Raw genomic sequence first — 22,793 nt, forward strand, 5'->3', positions numbered from 1 at the left:
GAAAGAAACACATTGGCCAGGCATGGTGGCTTACGCCTGTAATCCTAGCACTTTGGGAGGCTGAGGCGGGCAGATCATGAGGTCAGGAGTTCCAGACCAGTGTGAACAATATGGTGAAACCCTGTCTCTACTAAAAATACAAAAATTAGCTGGGTGTGGTGGCAGACACCTGTAATCTCAGCTACTTGAGAGGCTGAGGCAGGAGAACCGCTTCAACCTGGGAGGTGGAGGTTGCAGTGAGCCAAGATTGCACCACGGCACTCTAGCCTGGGCGACAGAGCCAGACTCTGTCTCAAAAACAATAACAATAACAACAACAAACAACCCAATAACAACAACCAAAAATCCCACATCAAGCACATTTTTTAAAAGAGAAAAAGAGCCGGATATTTAAACCCACAACATTTGCCTTAGGGGTACGCAGTGTGTCCTCTTAGTTCTGAGGCCCTGATTTGTCATGGACAAGAGTCGGCCCTGCTGAGGAGTCTTTCCAGGGCCCCCTTCACATCCTTGTTCCTCAGGCTGTAGATGAAGGGGTTCAGCATGGGGGTGACCATGGCGTACATCACTGAGGCCATGGAGCTGCTCTGGGAAGAATGGGTCACAGCAGAACTGAGATAGACCCCAAGTCCTGTTCCATAGAACAAGGAGACCACACAGAGGTGAGATCCACAGGTGGAAAAGGCTTTGTACTTGCCCTCGGTGGAGGACATTCTCATTAAGGAGGAGACGATCTGAGAGTAGGAGAAGAGGATCCCAGCTACAGGAAACACACCCAGCAGTGCCGTGGCCACATACAAGACAATGTTATTGAGGAGGGTGTTAGAGCAGGCCACCTTGAGGACCTGAGCCGGTTCACAGAAGAAATGCGGAATCTCAGTGACTGTGGAGAAGGTCAGCCTCTTCATCAGTAGAATATGAACCAGGGAGAACCAGAAAATGATGAACCACGATGCCAGAACCAGGAGGCCACAGAGGCAGGGGTTCATGATGACCGTGTAGTGCAGTGGGTGGCAGATGGCCACAAACCGGTCATAGGCCATCACGGCCAGTAGGAAAGTATCCATTCCAGCAAACATCATTAAAAAATACACCTGAGTGAGGCACCCCATGTAGGAGATGTCTTTGCTCCGTGCCTGGATGTTCACTAGCATCTTGGGGACTGTGGTGGAGATGAAACAGATGTCGACAAAGGACAGGTTGGAGAGGAAGAAGTACATGGGGGTGTGGAGGTGGGAGTCAGAGCTGACGGCCAGGATGATGAGCAGGTTCCCCAGCACCGTGACCAGGTACATGGACAGGAACAGCCCAAAGAGGACGGGCTGCAGTTCAGGATCATCTGAGAGTCCCAGGAGGAGAAATTTTGATAATTCTGTAAGGTTTTCTGCTTCCATGTAGCTGTTGTGTCTGCTGGGGAGGAAGGAAAAAGCAACGTTTAATGAACAGCAAGTGGCAGCTCAGCTTGTCATCACTTTACAATATCACCTTTTGATGGACATTTGTCACCCTTCCTGGAGTCCTTACAAAGACAATGAATCTCTCAGGAAGTGGTATCTATTTTTATTCTATTTGTGTAGAGTTATCCAGCCATTCTTTAATTTTTAGAAATCTCTCTCTTTGGCCGGGCATGGTGGCTCACGCCTGTAATCCCAGCACTTTGGGAGGACAAGGTGGGCAGATCACGAGGTCAAGAGATTGAGACCATCCTGGCCAATATGGTGAAACCCTGTCTCTACTAAATATACAAAAATCAGCTGGGCGTTGTGGAGTGCGCCTGTAATCCCAGCTACTAAGGAGGCTGGGGCAGGCAAATCGCATGAACCCGGGAGGCGGAGGTTGCAGTGAGCCAAGATCATGGCACTGCACTCCAGCCTGGTGACAAAGTGAGACTCCGTCTCGAAAAAACAAAACAAAACAAAAAAAACTCTTTTTTTCGTTTACTCACCAGTTTTAATTCCCCCATTTGTATCTATGAACTTAAATCAATTTCTTCTTTGGTGTGAATCTTCCAAAATAATTAAAGGTATGTCATGTCTTTTCCTTGATAATCCCCATGCTTCCTTCATTCTAATAGATGTACAATAGTTATTAAGTTGTGGATTTGCAACCCAAACAACCTTTATTCTGTGACCCAGTGCTTGGAAGTGATGTGACAGTTAACTCTCAGGGCTTTCTTCCTTCCTTAAAATTAAATTATTGATATTACTTTCTTATTGAGGTTTAAAAATGCCATATGCACAGTAGGAATATCAACAAATGATAGCTATCATTACTGCTACTATTACTATTAATCTTATTCATCTTTTCCTTTTATGATAATTACTTAGATATATAACTCTTCCAAGGTACAGCATAGAGCTGTGATTTGGAAAATATTTTCTGAAATCAGACTTTTTAGAATAAAATTCTGATCCATGCATTAGTCTGTTTTCACTCTGCTGATAAAGACATACCTGAGACTGGGCAATTTACAACAGAAAGATGTTTAATGGACTTACAGTTCCACGTGGCTGGGGAAGCCTCATAATCATGGTGGAAGGCAAGGAGGAGCAAGTCACATCTTACATGGATGGTGGCAGGCAAAGAGAGAGAGCTTGTGCAAGGAAACTCCCCCTTATAGAACCATAAGATCTCATGAGACTTACTCACTATCTCAAGAACAGCACGGGAAAGACCTGTCTCCATGATTCAATTTCCTCCTACTGGGTCCCTCCCATTACACATGGGAATTCAAGATGAGATCTGCCACCCCCTGCACCCCACAGTCATCATGAACTCCTGCCTCTGTGGCCTCCTGGTTCTGGCATCTTGATTTATCATTTTCTGGGTCTCCCTGGTTCATGTTCTTCTGATGAAGAGGTTGACCTTCTCTATAGGCACTGAAATTCCACATTTCTTCTGTGACCTGCCTCTGGTTCACTGTGTAGGGACACAGCCAAACTATATGAATCCACCAACTTACTACTGTATACCATTGAGAAAGTTATTTGAACTGTCTTAGCTGCAGCTACCTCACCTCCATAGTAGGAGTAGTAAATACTCCCTATGTGGGAATATTGAAGAGTGAAATTAAATGAGATTATCCATGTCATTTGTCTACTATGATTTCTGTGTCATACAATGGATATTTCACACATATGAACTTTTGTTCTTTTGCTTTTTTTTTTTGAGACAGAGTCTCACTCTGTTGACCAGGCTGGAGTGCAGTGGTGCAATGTTGGCTCACTGCAACCTCTGCCTCCTGGGTTCAAGTGATTCTTGTGCCTCAGCCTCCCAAGTAGCTGGGACCACAGGCATGCACCACCATGCCCAGCTAATTTTTCTATTTTTAGTAGAGATGGGGTTTCACCATGTTGGCCAGGTTGGTTTTGAACTCCTGGGCTCAAGTGATCCACCCACCTTGGCCTCCCAATGTGCTGAGATTACAGGCATAAGCCACTGTGCCCAGCCTGAACTTTTGTTTTTAACATTACAATAAATCTGTCTTTCATGGCTATCATTTATCAATATCAATATCCCCCTTACATGGGGCAGCCATCAAGGATGGAATTCTGATCACTGTGAATACAACAGGTCTGTTACGTCTTGTGACCACCACACAGGACTCTCAACTCATGAAGATCCCTATGCTTCCCTGCTTCAAAGAATGTCTGCCCAGTGAATTCCTCCAAGAAGTAACAAAAGCCTGTGGACTACATACACAAGACGAGAAAAGAAAGGGACACAGCCATTAGAATCAAAGACAAGGCCTGAGAGAATGTGTGCTTGTGTACACATGCAGTTGAGTGGCAATGTTGGACTAATATCAGGGCAATGGATTGCCAAGAAATGTGACTGATAAGTTTGATATAAAAATTTAAAAATTTCTATAAATCAAATCATCCTAAAAAACTAAAGGGCAACTTTGAGGTTTGAAAAAAAATTTGCATTTTTCATGATGGAAAAAAGGCTGTTACTATTTATGCCTAGAGAATGTTGATTAATTAAAGATGGAAAAATAATCACTGAAGACCAACTTTAGTCCTGGAAAGTGGATAGAAGAGGCTTCTCTGAGATAGGAAAATTTGGGCTGAGAGAGGAAGAATGGATCATTGGTTTGTTTGTTTGTTTGTTTGGAGATGGAATCTCGATCTGTTGCCCAGGCTGGAGTATAGTGGTGCGATCTCTGTTCACTGCAACCTCTGCCTCCCAGTTTCAAGCGATTCTCCTGTCTCAGCCTCCTGAGTAGCTGGGATTACAGGTGTGTGCCACTATGCTCAGCTAATTTTTGTGTTTTTAGTAGAGACAGGGTTTCACCTTGTTGGCCAGGCTGGTCTCGAACTACTGACCTCAAGTGATCTGCCCACCTCGGCCTCTCAAAATGCTGGGATTACAGACATGAGCTACTGCACCCGGCCGGATCATTGTTAATTAGGGGAAGTAAGGAAAGGAAAGGGTAAATCTTCTAGGCTGACAGAAGAGAATTCGACATTGTCCCATGGGTCATTGAGCTTGTAAAGGAAAGGATTTGAGAGGCCAGTGAGATGGGGAGCAGGGAATGAAAGTGGGATATGTATTTGATGACTAGAAATGGAACATCCTATATTCTTCCTCCTTGTCCCTTTCACATTGGTCAACTTATATTTAGTTTTAGACAGTGGTTGCGATTGTTTTGTCTCATCATTTAACAAGGATTTACGTGGTGCCCAGCACATTACTGATTCTGAGCAAGTACAAATTGAAATGTTCTGTAAAGACTGAGACCAAAGCATCAACTATAACACAAAATAGAAATCTTCAAGTTTAAGACATGTTTGAATATAGACATAAATTTAATAATACAGTAAATAACATATATTCATATCTCTTTTAAAATAATGATAAATGAAGTAGTAATACCAGCTCTAACAATGGAAGCAGGTTTAATGTAAGAATGTCTGCATAATTCATCACAAAAACAGGTCAGTAAAGAGAAATCATAAACAAAATCACAATAGAAAAAATGCATTTGAAAAAGATTATCAACCAGGGCAGATCCTCTCAATAAAGGAAGAAACCAAGGACAATTGCTTAACCCAATAAACAATGGTTGTTTTAATACCACAGGCAACAAGATATGCTATGTTAAAACAGTAAGGGGTTTAAATTCCTGGACACACCAAAGGCCGTCTACTACAATTTCAATCTTTTGATATTTTGGTGAACATGCAAAGGGATTTTTTTTGGGGGGGACATGGTGTCACTTTGTCACCTGGGCTGGAGTGCGGGGTGCAGTCTCAGCTTACTGCAACCTCTGCCTCCTGGGTTCAAGCAATTATCCCATCTCAGTCTTCCGAGTAACTGGGATTGCAGGTATAAGCTAAGGTTTCAGGCTTTCTTTTTTTGTTATTGTTTAATAGAGACAGGGTTTTGCCATGTTAGCCAGGCTGGTCTCAAAGTCCTGGCCTCAAGTGATCTGCCCGCCTCGGCCTCCCAAAGTGCTGGGATTATAGATGTGAGCCACTACGTTCAGCCAAGGGATTTTTAATATGAGAAAAAAAATTGGACTGCATGTTGAATGTCAGAAATAATTGTATTATTTGTATATGATATCATGGATACTAAGTTGAAATAGCAACAACATAACAGCTAGTAAGTGCTGTAATAAGTCACCATCTCCACCACATCAACCCTACCCCCCAATCCCCAGATCACTCTGGGTCTGGTAACCAATAATCTGCCAGGAAAAATATAGAATATAATAGAAAAATCCAATCACATTAGGAACACGTAGACAATACCTTGAGCATAGTAGATCTTCTGTGAGTAGTTAATGAATAAGTAACTGGATGTACGAAATTCAACAGGAGACTAAAGTTTATAGGAAAGAGTACAGTAGAGTTAGAGACTGTTTGGAAAATAACTTATTAAAGACGGGCCCTGGATTCCAAGGAGTGAGGCCAGAAGGTGGGAGACACTGGTTTCTGTGAAAGCTAAAGTACCATCAAAGTACAGGGACTTCACCTTCATAGACTCAATAAGTATGGGACTTTCCAGGCTCATTACTGGGAAGGCTAGTACTTATTCTCTCTCCTCTTTTCCTTCTTACCCCACCAGCCCTCACTGGGTCACACTAACTCTGATGGTTATCACTGAAGTTTTCTCTTCTACACGATCTGTTCCTAGGAAGCCGTACTGGGTTTTTCCAAAGGCTGGGAACAGAGAATTACAGGTGAGGATGTTTAAACAGGGGCATGTTTAAAGTTTCCAGTGTCTCAAGAGTTGAATTCTCAGAGCACCTTATTAAATAAATTGTTCTATTTTCTTTCCACTCTCCAAAGAGTTCGGCTCCCTTTGAGTAGTAAGAAGATGATAGAATGGAAATTTTTCAGTTAATTTTGTGATGAAATAGGCAGTGGTAGGGCATGATGGATTTATTTCCCCCAAGAAGAAATTCTTTCTTCAGTTTAATTTGAAAGTCACAAGTTTTCCCCTAAGGAAAGGTTAATTTCTGCAAGGAACTAAACTCAAGAATCATCTCCAAGCGATGTGACTCCCTTGAAGAGTCTTTGGAGATTTTATGGATCCCTCGGTGTTGAAAATTTATGGAAACAAAAATGTCTTTTCTTTTTAAATATTTTTTTCAAATTATTTTTATATATATTTTTAAATTATAGAATTATATGTATGTATCATGTACAACTTGATATTTGGAAATATATATACATTGTGGACATTCAATGTATCTAATTAACATATGCGTTATCTCACAGAGTTGTTATCCTGGTGAGAACACTTAATATCCACTCTCAGCATTTTCAAAGAATATCATATATCATCATTAACTAAAGTCATCCTGCTGTACAATAGATCTCTTGAACTTACTTCTCTTATATAGCTGTAATTTTGTATTCTTTTACTAACGTCTCCACAACACCAACACTACTCCTCAACCCCAAACCACTCTGGGTCTGGTAACCAACATTCTACTTCTTTGAAATCTATATTCTATTTCTCTGAGATCACCTTCGTTAGATTCCACATATGAGTGAGATCATGTGATATTTGTCTTTCTGTGCCTCCCTTATTTCACTTAACACAATGTTCTCTGAGTTCATCCATGTTGCAAATGACAGGATTTCCTTGTGTTTTATGGATGAATCATATTCCATTGTGTATATATACCACATTTTCTTTATCCATTCATTTATTTGCAGACAACTAGGTTGATTCTGTGTCTTGGCTACTGTGAATAATGCTCCAATAAACATGGGAGTGCAGATATCCCTTCCACACACTGACTTCGTTTCTTATTGATATATACCCAGTAGTGGACTGCTGGATCATATGGTAGTTCTATTTTTAAGTTTTTGAGGAACCTCCATACTCTTTTCCATAATGGTTGTACTAATTTACATTCCTACCAACAGTGTAGAAGGGTTTCCATTTCTTCATATCCTGGCCAGCACTTACTATCTTTTGTCTTTTTAGTAATAGCCATTTGAGATGAAGTGAGGTGATATCTCATTGTGGTTTTCATTTGCATTTCCCTGATGATTAGTGAAGTTAAACCTTTTAAAAATGTATGTTGGGCCGGGCGCAGTGGCTCACGCCTGTAATCCCAGCACTTTGGGAGGCCTAGACGGGCGGATCACAGGGTCAGGCGATCGAGACCATCCTGGCTAAAGGTGAAACCCCGTCCCTACTAAAAATACAAAAAATTAGCCGGGCGTGGTGGTGGGCGCCTGTAGTCCCAGCTACTCGGGAGGCTGAGGCAGGAGAATGACTTCAACCCGGGAGGGGGAGCTTGCAGTGAGCCGAGATCGCGCCACTGCACTCCAGCCTGGGTGACAGAGCAAGACTCGTCTCAAGAAAAAAAAAAATGTATGTTGTCCATCTGTGTGTCTTCTTTTGACAAATGTCTTTCAGGTCTTTTGCCCTTTTTTTTTTTTTTTTTTTTTTTTTTTGAGACGGAGTCTCGCTCTGTCACCCAGGCTGGAGTGCAGTGGCGCAAACTCGGCTCACTGCAAGCTCCGCCTCCCGGGTTTATGGCATTCTCCTGCCTCAGCCTCCCGAGTAGCTGGGATTACAGGCGCCCACCACCACGACCGGCTAATTTTTTGTATTTTTAATAGAGACGGGGTTTCACCGTGTTAGCCAGGGTGGTCTCTATCTCCTGACCCCGTGATCTGCTCTCTTCTGCCTCTCAAAGTGCTGGGATTACAGGCGTGAGCCACTGCGCCTGGCTGTCTTTTGCCCATTTTAAAATTGGGTCGTTTTCTTCCTATTGAGTTGTTTGGGCTTCTTACGTATTTTGGATATTAGCCCCATATCAGGTGTCTAGTTTGCAAATATTTTCCTCCATTCTGTAGTTTGTCTCTTCACTCTATTGTTTCCTTTGCTGTGTGGAGATTTTTAGTTTAATGTAATTCCATTTGTCTATTGCTTTTGTTGTCTGTGCTTCAGAGGTCATATCCAAAAAAATCACTGCTCAGACCAATGTCATGAGGTTTTCCTCTTTTGTTATTTTCTAGCTTTTCTATTTTAGGTTTTACATTTAAGACTTTAATCCATTTTGAATGGATTTTTGTATATAGTGTGAAGTAAATACCTAATTTCATTCTTCTCTGCGTGGATATCCAGTTTTCCCAACACCATTTATTAAAGAGACTGTCCTTTCCCCCTTGTGAGTCTTTGGCACCTTTGTTGAAAATCAGTTGGCTATAAATACACGGATTTCTTTCTGTGGTTGATATTTTGTTCAGTTGGTCTATGTATCTAGTTTTATGCCAGCACCATGCTGTTTTGGATATTACAGCTTTGTCAAATAGTTTTAAATCAAGTAGTGTGATGCCTCCAGCTTTGTTATTTTGGCTCACATTGCTTTAGCTATTTGGTGTCTTTAGTGATTCCACACAAATTGTAGAATTTTTCTTCTATTTCTGTGAAAAATGTTTTTACAATTTTGACAGGGTTTGCATTGAATCTGTAGATTGCTTTGGATAGTATGGACATTTTAATATAGCAATTCTTCCAGTTCATGAACATGGGATATCTTTCCATTTATTTGTATCTTCTTTAATTTCTTTCAACAATGTTTTATAGTTCTGGGTGTACAAATTTTTCACCTCCTCAGTTAAATTTATTCCTAACCATTCTATTTTTGGGGGTACCAATTATAAATAGGATTATTTTGTTGATTTCTTTTTTGAGTAGTTTGCTGTTAGTATATAGAAACACTATTGATTTTTATATGTCAATTATGTATCCTCCTACTTTACTGAGTCTTTTCTGTTAGTTCTAACAGTTTTTGGCAGTCTTCGGAGTTTTCTATACATAAGGTCATGTCATCTGCAAACAGGGACAACTTAACTTCTTACTTTCCAGTTTGGATGTCTTTCATTTTTTTTCTCTAACCTAGTTGATTTAGCTAGAACTTCCAGTACTATATTGAGGAGAAGTGGTGAGAACAGGCATTCCTGTCTTGTTCTGGACCCTAGATAAAATGTTTTCAATTGTTCCCCATTGAGTGTGATGTTAGCTGTGGGTTTCTTGTGTGTGGTTTTTACTATGTTGAGGTATATTCCTTCTATATCTAATTCATTGAGTCTTTATCATTAAAGGATGTTAATTTTTGTCAAATGCTTTTTTCTGCATCTATAGAAATGGTCATATGGCTTTTGTTCTTCATTCTGTGAGTTTGATGTTTCTTGTTGTTTAATTTGCATAATTTGCACCATCCTTGTGAGGATAAACTGCTGGTCTTTTCAAGATAGAAGGAGCCCCATGTGGTCAACCTGCTCCCCTGGCTGGCTGGTCTCCTCAAGAAAGAAGGCCCTCTGGGTGCTCTGCTATTGTCTCTTGCTGACCATTCGGACATTCCGAAGCAGCACCAGCTCGATGGATCTTTGCAAATGGGAGGCTCAGCCCTTGTGGCCACTCTGTTTATCAGGCCATCATACCATCAGGTGGCCAATGATAAAGGCTGGAAAATGTTATGTGGCAAAATGAATGCCTATCTGCCTCCTATGTGACATACAACACAAATATTTTCATTTATCATATCCAGTCCTCTATGTCCATCTACATACCTGTCTACACTGTTTCATCATTTTCTTTCAAAGCCCATGACCAGGTGGTCCCACCACCTCAAATGACTTTTTCTTCCAGACAACGTGGATGACCAGATGTGTCGCTTGCAGTTCCACCCTTTGCAGAGATTTTTTCTATACACCCCTTTTGCAGGGTGTCCCTGAACTTGGCTATAATGAAGCCATGGTTCATTTTTTATTGTACTCACATACCAAGCCAATCTGTCTATAAAGCAAACTCAGGCATTTTTCTCTTCTTTTTTTTTTTTTTTTCCTAATAGTACAGGACATCTCCTGCTCCCCAATGGACCCTAGGTACAAGCTAAAGGCGTGGTGTTGGTGCAATAATGGTGAATGCCATTGGGATCTGCTGGAGTCTTGGCTTTTTTTTTGAGACTGAGTCTTGCTCTGTGGCATAGACTGGAGTGCAGTAGCACAATCTCGGCTCACTGCAACCTCTGCCTCCTGGGTTCAAGCAATTATTGTGCCTCCGCCTCCCGATTAGCTGGGATAACAGGTGTGTGCCACCACACCCAGCTAATTTTTTGTATTTTTAATAGAGACAGGGTTTCACCATGTTAGCCAGGATGGTCTCGATCTCCTGACCTCGTGATCCACCTGCCTCGGCCTCCCAAAGTGCTGGGATTACAGGTGTGAGCCACTGCACCCAGCCGGGGTCTCGGCTTTCTACACGTGCAGCTTTCTCACGCCTCTGGTCCTGTTTGGGTTCAATCTCAGATGTGCCATTTCCACCATGGATTGGGGCTGGGCCTGTCTAATGTTACGACTTAATAGGGCCCATAGAATCAGGTTATAGTGGGAAATTTCATATATGTGGTCATTGGTACCCCGTCATCAAGCATCCCATATCTACAGGACTTGGTAACAAACCAGGAACTATTTTTCAAAGACATATAAATATTTCCAGTGGATGGCATAGCCTCATTCTAGAATCCTTAAAACCTGATCATGATTTTCCCACTAAGAGATTCCATATGGCCAGGCATGGTGGCTCACACCTGTAATCCCAGCACTTTGGGAGGCTGAGGCCGGTGGATCACTTGAGCCCAGCATGGCCAACAAGGCGAAACCCTGTCTCTACTAAAAAATACAAAAAATTAACTGAGCATGGTGGTGCAAGCCTGTAATCCTAGCTACTTGGGAGGCTGAGGCAGGAGAATCACTTGAACTGGGGAGGTGGAGGTTGCAGTGAGCCAGAATCATGCCACTGCACTTCAGCCTGGGCAATGGAGTGAGACTTGGTCAAAACAAAAAAAAAAAAAGAGAGAGAGAGATTCCATAGATGCACTCTGAATTTTGTTCACCAATGACCTTCAACACCATAGATCTAGCAGATAATATGGCCCAAGCATAGGGGTGTATGATGTGAGAAGAGGAGATTATGTTGGTATGTGGGTGATCCATTTAAACACTTCTCAGTAGACTTTCTCTCAGTTTTCACAATCAATGGTCAAATGCAACAGACATGACCTGAAAAAGAAATGACAACCAGGACTTGGAATGCTTAGGGATGAAGGTCAAGGTCACCCCACCACCTGAATCACCCAACAACAGAAGTGTTATATAAGGAGAGGGGAGGTCGGGTGCGGTGGCCCATGCCTGTAATCCCAGCACATTGGAAGACTGAGGTGGGCGGATCACCTGAGGTCAGGAGTTCAAGACCAGCCTGACCAACATGGGGAAACCCCATCTCTACTAAAAATATAAAATTAGCCAGATGTGATGGCACATGCCTGTAATCCCAGCTACTTGGGAGGCTGAGGCAGGAGAACTGCTTGAACCCGGGAGGCAGAGGTTGCAGTGAGCCAAGATCACACCACTGTTCTCCAGCCTGGGCAACAAGAGCGAAACTCAAGAAGGAAGGAAGGAAGGAGGGGAAGGAAGGGAAGGAGGGGAAGGAAGGGAAGGAAGAAAGAAAAGAGAGGGAGGGAGAGAGGGAAGGAAGGAAGGAAAGAAGGAAGGAAGGAATAAAAAAACAACAAAAAGGAGAGGGGAATTGAGGATGGTGACAAGGGAGGGGGACACTACCTATATCAGTGGGACCTTGAGATGACAGGCAGCAGCAGAGGCTGCTGTTTGAACCACTGACCCTCCTTTTGTAAGTATTTCATCCTATTGGCCTCTCTTCCCTAAAACGACACAAAGGAAACCATGGGGAATGCCACTCCTTGAATGTACACAAAAAGTTTATCCAAATGGCTGAAGGAGTGGATGGTCATGGATGCTGCGTTGCATTCCTTACTTATCCATTTCAGAATGAAGGTCCTGTTCTTCAGGGCATAAGGAGTGTAGCCATATGGCAGCCTGCAGCCTCAATCCCCTTAGAGAGTTGCTCTCAGCTGAAGGAGGCTGCTTTATTCATGGTGGAAACACTCATCTCTCTTGCTGTAGGAGCATAACTGACCCAGAGCCATCTGTATTCATTACTATGTTTGTGCCAAGCTTGCTCCTGGGCTGCTCCCATCACGGCTAGAACATAGCAAGGCACCTGTGCATGCTCCTTCCTGTGTCCACAATGACATTGATGACCTGGGTCAATTACTCCTGCCAGGTGGGAGCTCCTCTCCTTGGCATGAGAGCCCTGAAGTGCTAGGCAGCAGCATGGCTTGAAGTTCTTAGAGACTTCTGCCCTTTCTCTAGAAGGGCTAAGCCTTGTTTGAAATGCTTGTTCCCTGGTACCATAAAGAAATAGCACTTGAATATAAATTTAATTTCCTCAGCCAGGCCATTTTTATACTTTCTGCAGAAAGGGTACACTCGCCAGCAGTTTTGCCACGAGAGTACACTGAACAAAGGAGACAAGGTCATTTATAACCTGATGTGTCCACCCTACTGCTGGGTCCGGTTTCCATTGGCTGGAACGGGACCGCACATTCCGTGTTTGTCCTGATTGGCTAGCAACTTAGAACTTTTTAAAAGAGGCAAAGGCAGAGGAGAACAAAGGATGGAGGAAATAACTTGTGGAATACTGAGAAAGGTAAAAACACCTTCAAATAAGGAAGAGGAACAGGCTATGACCTAATGCTTGCTTGGACCAGTATAAGCATGCCAGGGCAAATATTTAGGCTAAATTGTGAGAGCTAAGAACATAAAGTACATTGATTTCTTTATTACGGCTAGCAGATATTTAAGAATGTTAGCACAGGTCTTTGAATAAATTTTGCTTCTAAGGGAAGTTACTATTTATTCCCAATTAGACAAGGAGGAAAGTCTTTGAAGAGGAACCTCTACTTACTTTTACAGCCTTTAGAAGCCAAGACCTCTAAATCTGCGGAAGTCAGACTTCAGAACAGAAGCACAAAGTCCCCAAGTGGCTCCCTGAGAGGAACGTCAGGCAGGGACCCTTCTACTTTCCACCCTTGATTTTTTTTAACTTTATCTTAAGCTCAGGGGTACAAGTGCAGGTTTGTCACATAGGTAAACTGGGTCATGGGGGTTTGTTGTACAGATTATTTGATCGCCTGGCTATTAAGCCTAGTACCCATTAGTTATTTTTCCTGATCCTCTTACTCCTCCCACCCTCCATCCTCTGAAAGGCCTCAGTGTGTGTAGTTCCCCTCTCTGTGTCCATGTGTTCCCATCATTTAGCTTTCACCTATAAGTGAGAACATGCGGTATTTGCTTTTCTGTTCCTGCATTACTTTGCTAAGGATAATGGCCTCCAGCTCCATCCATGTCCCTACAAAGGACATTGATCTCATTCTTTTTCTTTTTCTTTTTTTTTTTCCAGAGTCCTGCTCTGTCACCAGGTGGGAGTGCAGTGGCACGATCTCGGCTCACTGCAACCTCCGCCTCCTGGGTTCAAGCTATTCTCCTGCCTCAGCCTCCGGAGAAACTGGGACTACAGGCATGAGCCACCAAGCCCAGCTAATTTTTGTATTTTTAGTAGAGATGGGGTTTCGCCACGTTGGCCAGGCTGGTCTCGATTTCTTGACCTCGTGATCCACACGCCTTGGGCTCCCAAAGTGCTGGGATTACAGACGTGAGCCGCCACGCCTGCCTGATATTCTTTTTTATGGCTGCATAGTATTCCATGGTGTATATGTACCACATTTTCTTTATCCAGTTTATCACTGATGGACATTTAGGTTGGTTCTATACCTTTGCTATTGTAAATATTGCTGCAGTGAACATATACATCCATGTGTCTTTATATACTAATGATATATATTCCTCTGGGTATATACCCAGTAATGGGATTGCTGGGTAGAATGGTATTTCTGTCTTTAGGTCTGTGAGGAATCGTCACACTGTCTTCCAAAATGAATGAACTAATTTATACCTCCACCGACAGTGTATAAGCATTCCTTTTTCTCCACAACCTCACCAGCATCTGTTATTTTTTGAGTTTTTAATAATAGCCATTCTCACTGTCCACCCTTGAGTTTTGGACCGATGGATTTTATATATTGGGGATGTAGCACATTATGATTTTTCTTTGTCTTATGGTGTATATTACATCTTGCCAATTTTGTAGTCAGTATCTGTGTATTCAAATACCTACATTAATTATTTTCATTCTCTTTGAAATTAAACACATTCCTCTATTGTCCAATTAAAAACATTTTTCAAAATACTCTCCCATACTCCATGCCCCCTTTAGGCTACACTTTCTCTCTTCTCTCCCCTTCCCTAAAAAACTTCATAGTTGGTGTACATTTGCCACCTATATTTCCTCTAGACACACTCTTCACCTACTCCATATGGGCTATTACTGTCCTACCCTTCTATTTAGAGGTAATAAATGAAGCCCTTCCTAAAATCAACAAAGGCTTCCATGTCACCAGAAAATGTCAAAAACTATTGTTCAGTCCTCATTTTGTTGGTTCTTTCACCAGGACAAAACCTACTCACCAATTTGCTTTCCTTCAGGAAGGACCACTTTGGAGTAGATGGTGAATGCCAGGGACTGAAAAGGGGAGAAAATGGGGAGATGCTGGTTAAACCACGAAGGGTTCTAGTGATGCAAGATTAATAAGTTGTGGATATGTCCTATACAATACAGTGCTTGTAGATATCAATAATGTATTATTTAGAAAAATGTGCTTAAAGGCAGATGTTATGTTATGTGTGGTTATCACACATTAAAATATTAAAGGCAGTTGAAACTTTAAGAGGTGATGGGTATGTCCCTAGCCATAATGGTGGTGATGGTTTCAAGGATGTATGCCTGTTTCAAAACTCATCATGTGTATACATTAAATGTCTACAGCTTTTACATTTTAATCATACTTCAATAAAGTGGTTAAAACATAAGGAAAGTAAATTTAAAAAAAAGATCCCTTTGCCTCTATAACCTTGTGGACACCAAGGGATCCATAAAATCTCCAAAGTTTCTTCAAGGGAGGCACATTCCAGAGAGAAGATTGCTGAGTTTTGGTTCCTTATAGAAATTAAACTTTCCTCCCAGGGATGGTGGCTCATGCCTGTAATTCCAGCACTTTGGGAGGCTGAGGCGGGTGGATCACCAGAGGTCAGGAGTTCGAGACCAGCCTGGCCAATATGCTGAAACCCCATCTCTACTAAAAAAAAAACTACAAAAATTAGCCGGGCGTGGTGGCAGGTGCCTATAATCCCAGCTACTCAGGAGACTGAGGCAGGAGAATCGCTTGAACCTGGGAGGCAGAGGTTGCAGTGAGCCAAGATCACACCACTGCACTCCATCCTGGGCGACAGAGCAAGATTCTGTCTCAAAAAGAAAAAAAAAAAAGAAAGAAAAGAAAAAAAGAAATTAAACTTTCCTTAGGGAATACCTTGTGACTTTTAAATCCAACTAAAAAAAGAGTTTCTCCTTGGAGAAAATAAATTCATCTCCCACTACCGCTGCAAAATTGCCTGAACATTTTCCATTCTGCTATCTTCTTTGTATCCTAAGGGAGCTGAATTATTTGGAGGGTGGAAAAACAATAGAACAATTTATTTAATGAGGCTCTCTGAGAGTTCAACCCTTGAGGCAATGGAAACTTCGAACTGGGCCCTGCCGCCCCTCAAGTGTAATTCTCTGATCCCAGCCTTGGAAAAAACACCATTGGGTTTAACAGGGACACACCATGGAGAAGAGAAAGCATCAGTGACAATCAGAGTCAGTGTGACCCAACAAGGGCTGCTGGGGTAAGAGGAGAGAGAGTGGGTACTGGGCTGTACTTTAGAGTAATAAGCCTAGACAGTCCCATATTTATTTAGTCTATGAAGCTGAAGTTCCTGTATTTTTTTTTTTTTTGAGACAGAATTTTGCTCTTATTACCCAAGCTGGAGTGCAATGGCGCGATCTCGGCTCAGCACAACCTCCGCCTCTTGGGTTCAAGCGATTCTCCTGCCTCAGCCTCCCGAGTAGCTGGGATTACAGGCAGGCACCAGTACGCCTGGCTAATTTTTGTGTTTTTAGTAGAGACGGGGTTTCTCCATGTTGCTCAGGCTGGTCTTGAACTCCTAACCTCAGGTGATCCCCCTGCCTTGGCCTCCCAAAGTGCTGAGATTACAGGTGTGAGCCACCGCGCCCAGCCTTGAAGTTCCTGTATTTTAAAGGTACTTTAGTGTTCACCAATACCAGTCTTTTGTAGCCCTTGTTCTGTTCCTTTTCTTTCCTTTTGGAAGCTGAAGCCTCTTTCCGGGAACAGTTAGGAATGTCCATACTTGAATGTATGATTTTCTGATGATCTCCAAATCCTCTCCACTCTCTGCCGTAAACTGTAGGTTCCTGGTAGGTTTCCTGAATCCAATCACCTCTTCCTGAATGACTCACTGAAGATCTGTCCTGCGCAAGGTATTGTCTATTTTGTTTCTAATATGATTGGATTTTCTTTTATAATTTTACTATGTTGCTGGCAGATCTGACTTCAAATATTACTAAAGAATTCTATATCATTGTTGTTGTCATTACTATTTTTTCACTTCAGTGTCCACAGTGCCATGTAAAAAATAATATTATTTTTGACATTTGAAACTCGGGCCAATTTCCTTTATTTCATTTTTACCAATGTCTTTAAATGTTCAGGAGAATCTCAGACGATTGATGCTGAGTAGACTGCCTTGGCCTATTCATGAATTTAAGAGGAATACTGCAGTGTTTATTTATTGATTGATTGATTGAGATGGAGTCTTGCTCTGTGGCCCAGGCTAGAGTACAATGACATGATCTCGCCTCACTGCAACCTCCGCCTCCACCTTCAAGTGATTCTCTTGTCTCAGCCTCCCAGGTAACTGGGATTACAGGCTTGCACCACCATGACCAGCTAATTTTTGTATTTGTAGTATTTTTAGTAGAAATGGGGTTTCACCATCTTGGCCAGGCTGGTCTCAAACTCCTGACCTCAAGTGATCTGCCCACCTCAGCCTCCCAAAGTGCTGGGATTATTACAGGTGTCAGCCACCACACCCGGCCTGAGAAATGCTGTAGTGTTTTAATATGGACTATGCTGTTGGCTGTGGTTTCCTTTACTAGGTTAAATTGTCCTTGGTGGCCGGGCATGGTGGCTCATGCCTGTAATCCCAGCACTTTGGGAGGCCAAGGCGGGTGGATCATGAGGTCACGAGATTGAGACCATCCTGGCCGACATGGTGAAACCCCATCTCTACTAAAAATACAAAAATTAGCTGGGCGTGGTGGCGCATGCCTGTAGTCCCAGCTACTTGGGAGGCTGCGGCAGGACAATCGCTTGAACCTGCGAGGTGGAGGTTGCAGTGAGCCGAGATTGCGCCACTGCGCTCCAGCCTAGGCAATAGAGCAAGACTCTGTCTCAAAAAACAAAAGCAACAACAACAAAAATTGTCCTTGCTTTCCTCATGTCCTGAGAGTCTCTGCACTGGCTGCTGTTTGATTTTCTGAAATATATTATTTTGCATTGTGTTTGTGGTTAAGGTTTTTTTTTTTCATTGACCTATTATTGTGATGAACTATGTAAACAAACATCCTAATATTAAGCCTGTTTCCTATTAATAGGAGTCTTACATGTTCATGGTGTATGATTCTTTTAAAATAAACAGAAACGTATTTTATTTAACTTTACTGTTCAATTTAGTGTCTATATTCAGGCATGAAATGAATAAAAATTTCTGTTTTGTGTTATGGATGTCAGTTTTGATCTCAATCTTTATTACACATCCAAAATCGTGTTTCTTGAACACCTACTAATGATACAGGAGCTAAAAAGAAATTACTTAGGCAGCTAGTGAGGGTAAGAGAGTCCTTGGCAAGGGTTTCCCTTTTAACAAAAAGCATCCCCCAAAATCATTTCTTTTCTAACAACGAGCAGCCTGAAAAATCAAGCTGCAGACATAGAAAAGCGGGCTGCAAGCTTGTACGGGTGAATGCTGGCAGCTGTGCCAATGGGAAAAGGCTACCTGGGGGCCAGGCGTGTTCAACATGGAGGCTCCATCTTCCTTTTGTCAACCGTGTGTGCATTAAAAAGCAGGCTATATGGCCGGGCTCGGTGGCTCACGCCTGTAATCCCAGCACTTTGGGAGGCCGAGGTGGACGGATCGCGAGGTCAGGAGATAGAGACCATCCTGGCCAACATGGTGAAACCCCGTGTCTACTAAAAATACAAAAATTACCCGGGCGTGGTGGTGTGCGCCTGTAGTCCCAGCTACTCAGGAGGCTGAGGCAGGAGAATCACTTGAACCTGGGAGGCGGAGGTTGCAGTGAGCCAAGATCGCGCCACTGCACTGCAGCCTGGGCAACAAGAGCGAAACTCCGTCGCAAAAAAAAAAAAAAAAAAAAAAAAAAAAGATTCTTCGTGCACTTTTAAACGGCACACCTGGTCCAACCAGTCCTTTGTGCCCTATGTAAATCAGACACCACCTCCTCAAGCTTATCTATAAAATCCCATGCATTTCACAATGGAACTGGAAGACCCACTCGGCAGCGCCTCGGAGAGAGCTTTTCTCTTTCTCTCATCTATGAAACCTCCGCTGTTAAACCCAATCCTTGTTTGTCTGTGTCCTTGATTTCCTTGGCGTGAGGCAGCGAACCTCAGGTATTACCCCAAACGAATGACACTGCTTCACTAAGTGACGGGTACCATGTACACCTCTGGAAAGAAAAATGATGAAAGAAAACACAACCTCAGATCCACAAAAAAACGTAAAATTACCTACATGAGATGCACTCAGGAAAGAGCACAGGATGGTCTCTTGTGGGGCTCACACTCTGACCCCCCTAACCCTCACTCTCCACTCTCCATCTCACTGGTCTCTCAAGTCCCAATTACTAAGCTCTCTGAGTCACGGGCAACCAGGCATTTCATCCTCCCAGCCTACACTGTCTATTCTTTCCTTACTTCCCCTTTTGAATCATGACCCAATCTTCTTCTCTTAGCTCCAAGATTCCTATTTCAGAACCCAACTTCCCAGACTAAATTGGTCTTCTATGATGTTTTTCTGGTCTTTGATTAGTTAAATATCTCTAGGCATCAGTATCACTGCCCTTTTTCTACCATGGTAAATGTAATCATTTATTTTCAAATCTTAAATTTGCCTTTTCTTTTTCTAGGATGACATGATTTATGTAAGTTTTGAATATTTTGAACCAAATCCATGAATTATATATGTTGATGATCGACTCTACTGACCTTAGTACGCTGCAACCCCACTGGAAAGCACGTACACACGAGAACAGACTCACACGTGACTTGTGTTTTATTTTAATGGCTGTGTGCTTTTGTTTCCTCCTCTTATATATGTAGTCCACATGCTTTTTTCTCTTCTTGGAAGAATCACCTGGCAGGCATTCTGAAGGAAGGAGTCACAGGAATCTTCATTAATTAGAAGTGTTGTATGGCAGTCAGAGAGGTAACAGTTCTATTCATCTTCACCAGAATTCCATCCTTGATGGTCAGCACAGTTTGAGATGGATATTAAGAAATGACACTCATGCAAGGCAGATTATTGTGATGTTAAGAACGGAAGCTCACATTTATGATATGGCCGTTGTATGCCACAGAAACCAGAGCAGAAAAACAACATGGATCATCTCATTTAATTTCACTCTTCAATCCTTCCATGCAGAAAATATTTACTACTCTTATTTAGAGGTGAATTATCTGCAGCTAAGAGGGTTTACATGTCTTTCTTTTTTTTTTTTTTTTTTGATATAGAGTCTCACTCTGTCACCCAGGCTGGAGTGCAGTGGCACGATATCAGCTCCCTGCAACCTCCGCCTCCCAGGTTCAAGCAATTCTCCTGCCTCAGCCTCCCAAGTAGCTGGGACTACAGGTGTGCACCACCACGCCTGGCAATTTTTTGTATATTTAGTAGAGACGGGGTTTCACCATGTTGGCCAGGCTGGTCTCGAACTCCTGACCTCGTGATCCGCTCACCTCAGCCTCCCAAGGTGGTGGGATTACAGGCGTGAGCCACTGTGCCTGGCCACATGTCTTTCTTAAGGTCACACAATAGTAAGTTGGTGGACCAAAATTCTATTCCAGAAAATCTCCCTCAAGATTCCATTTCCTAAATTACACCTATGTATTGTACCTTGGAAGAGTGATATATCCAAAATAACTATCTTATAAGAAGAAGGAGTTTAATAATATCGACAGCTATCATTTACTGAGACTCTTATTGTACACAAAGCCACTTTTAAAACCTCACAAAGTGATACTGACAATCATATTTTTAGAAAGAAAAAAATAAACGTACACTTAGATAAAAGGTATATGTTCTTTTGATCAAGAGCAAAGTAGCATTACTATAGTTAACAACATTGTATTGCATATTTCAAAGTAACTAGAAAAGAGGACGTGAATTGTTCCCAACACATAGAAAGGATAAATACTGAAGGTGGTAGACACCTCAGATACCCTGATGTGATTATTATGTATTCTATGCATGTACCAAAATATCACATGTCCCCCATAAATGAGTAAAACATGAGGTATCCATGAAGACTAAGGAACTGAGAATTAACTGTCACATCACCAGTGTCAGGTCACAGAAAAAAAGATTGCCTGAGTTGAAAATGCGTATCTTAATCATGATTATACACCTATTAGCATGAAGGAACTATGGAGATGTATCAAAAGACATGGCGAGTCTGCAGTTATTTGGAAGGATCCTATCAAAGAAGAAATTACTGTCCATAGGTTTGAATCAAATAATTAAAACTCATGAGTATATGGTAAAGGAGAAAGATTACTGCTAAATTAAAGGTAGTTTGAGAAACTCCACACGTTTCAAATGGAATTAGGCTACCAAATGGCTGAGTGAATCAGGATCTTTGGAAGGACTCCATAGAGGTTGCATCCAAGAGTGATATTGAAGAGTGATTGAATGTTGCTTTTTCCTCCTTCCCCGGTAGACACAACAGCTACATGGAAGCAGAAAACCTTACAGAATTATCAGAATTCCTCCTCTTAGGACTCTCAGATGATCCTGAACTGCAGCCCGTCCTCTTTGGGCTGTTCCTGTCCATGTACCTGGTCACTGTGCTGGGGAACCTGCTCATCATCCTGGCCGTCAGCTCTGACTCCCACCTCCACACCCCCATGTACTTCTTCCTCTCCAACTTGTCCTTTGTGGACACCTGTTTCATCTCCACCACAGTCCCCAAGATGCTAGTGAACATCCAGGCACGGAGCAAAGACATCTCCTACATGGGGTGCCTCACTCAGGTGTATTTTTTAATGATGTTTGCTGGAATGGATACTTTCCTACTGGCCGTGATGGCCTATGACCGGTTTGTGGCCATCTGCCACCCACTGCAGTACATGGTCATCATAAACCCCCATCTCTGTGGCCTCCTGGTTCTGGCATCTTGGTTCATCATTTTCTGGGTCTCCCTGGTTCATATTCTACTGATGAAGAGGCTGACCTTCTCCACAGGCACTGAGATTCCGCATTTCTTCTGTGAACTGGCTCAGGTCCTCAAGGTGGCCCGCTCTGATACTCTCCTCATTAACATTGTCTTGTATGTGGCCACGGCACTGCTGGGTGTGTTTCCTGTAGCTGGGATCCTCTTCTCCTACTCTCAGATCGTCTCCTCCTTAATGAGAATGTCCTCCACCGAGGGCAAGTACAAAGCCTTTTCCACCTGTGGATCTCACCTCTGTGTGGTCTCCTTGTTCTATGGAACAGGACTTGGGGTCTATCTCAGTTCTGCTGTGACCCATTCTTCCCAGAGCAGCTCCATGGCCTCAGTGATGTACGCCATGGTCACCCCCATGCTGAACCCCTTCATCTACAGCCTGAGGAACAAGGATGTGAAGGGAGCCCTGGGGAGACTCCTTAGCAGGGCAGCCTTTTGTCTCTTACGGGACACAAGCTCAGAACTAAGAGGATGCTATGGGTCCCTTAAGCAAATGTGAATGCACATATCCTAGATCTTGCTCTCCCCTAAAATATATGTTGCAGTTTCCTATTTTCAAAGCACCTACGACTTTGCTTAAAATGTTTTTGTATGGCCGGGCACGGTGGCTCACACCTGTAATTGCAGCACTTTGGGAGGCAGAGGCGGGCCGATCATGAGGTCAAGAGATCGAGACCATCCTGGCCAACAGGTGAAACCCTGTCTCTACCAAAAATACAAAAATTAGCTGGGCATGGTGGCACACGCCTGTAGTCCCAGCTGCTTTGGAGGCTGAGGCAGGAGAATCGCTTGAACCCAGGAGGTGGAGGTTTCAGTGAGCCGAGGTAGCACCACTGCACTCCAGTCTGGGTGACAGAGCGAGACTCTGTCTGAAAAAAAAGAAAAAAAAAGTTTTTGTATTAGGTTGGTGCAAAAGTCAT

General features: G+C 42.8%; 2 protein-coding genes across 2 annotated transcripts; one reads left to right on the top strand and one right to left on the bottom strand.

Annotated features, from left to right (window-relative positions):
- Positions 1-455: 455 nt before the first annotated feature.
- On the bottom strand, positions 456-1,394 carry OR7D4 (olfactory receptor, family 7, subfamily D, member 4). Its single transcript, NM_001279243.1, has one exon. It carries the CDS (start codon positions 1,392-1,394, stop codon positions 456-458), a length of 939 nt encoding a protein of 312 aa, NP_001266172.1.
- A 19,985-nt stretch (positions 1,395-21,379) lies between these two features.
- Positions 21,380-22,573, top strand: LOC100992942 (olfactory receptor 7D4). The gene has a single exon (XM_003809632.6). It carries the CDS (start codon positions 21,380-21,382, stop codon positions 22,370-22,372), a length of 993 nt encoding a protein of 330 aa, XP_003809680.1. The 3' UTR covers positions 22,373-22,573.
- Positions 22,574-22,793: the final 220 nt, after the last annotated feature.

Source organism: Pan paniscus, chromosome 20 (assembly GCF_029289425.2).
Source record: "Pan paniscus chromosome 20, NHGRI_mPanPan1-v2.0_pri, whole genome shotgun sequence".
Taxonomy (NCBI): domain Eukaryota; kingdom Metazoa; phylum Chordata; class Mammalia; order Primates; family Hominidae; genus Pan; species Pan paniscus.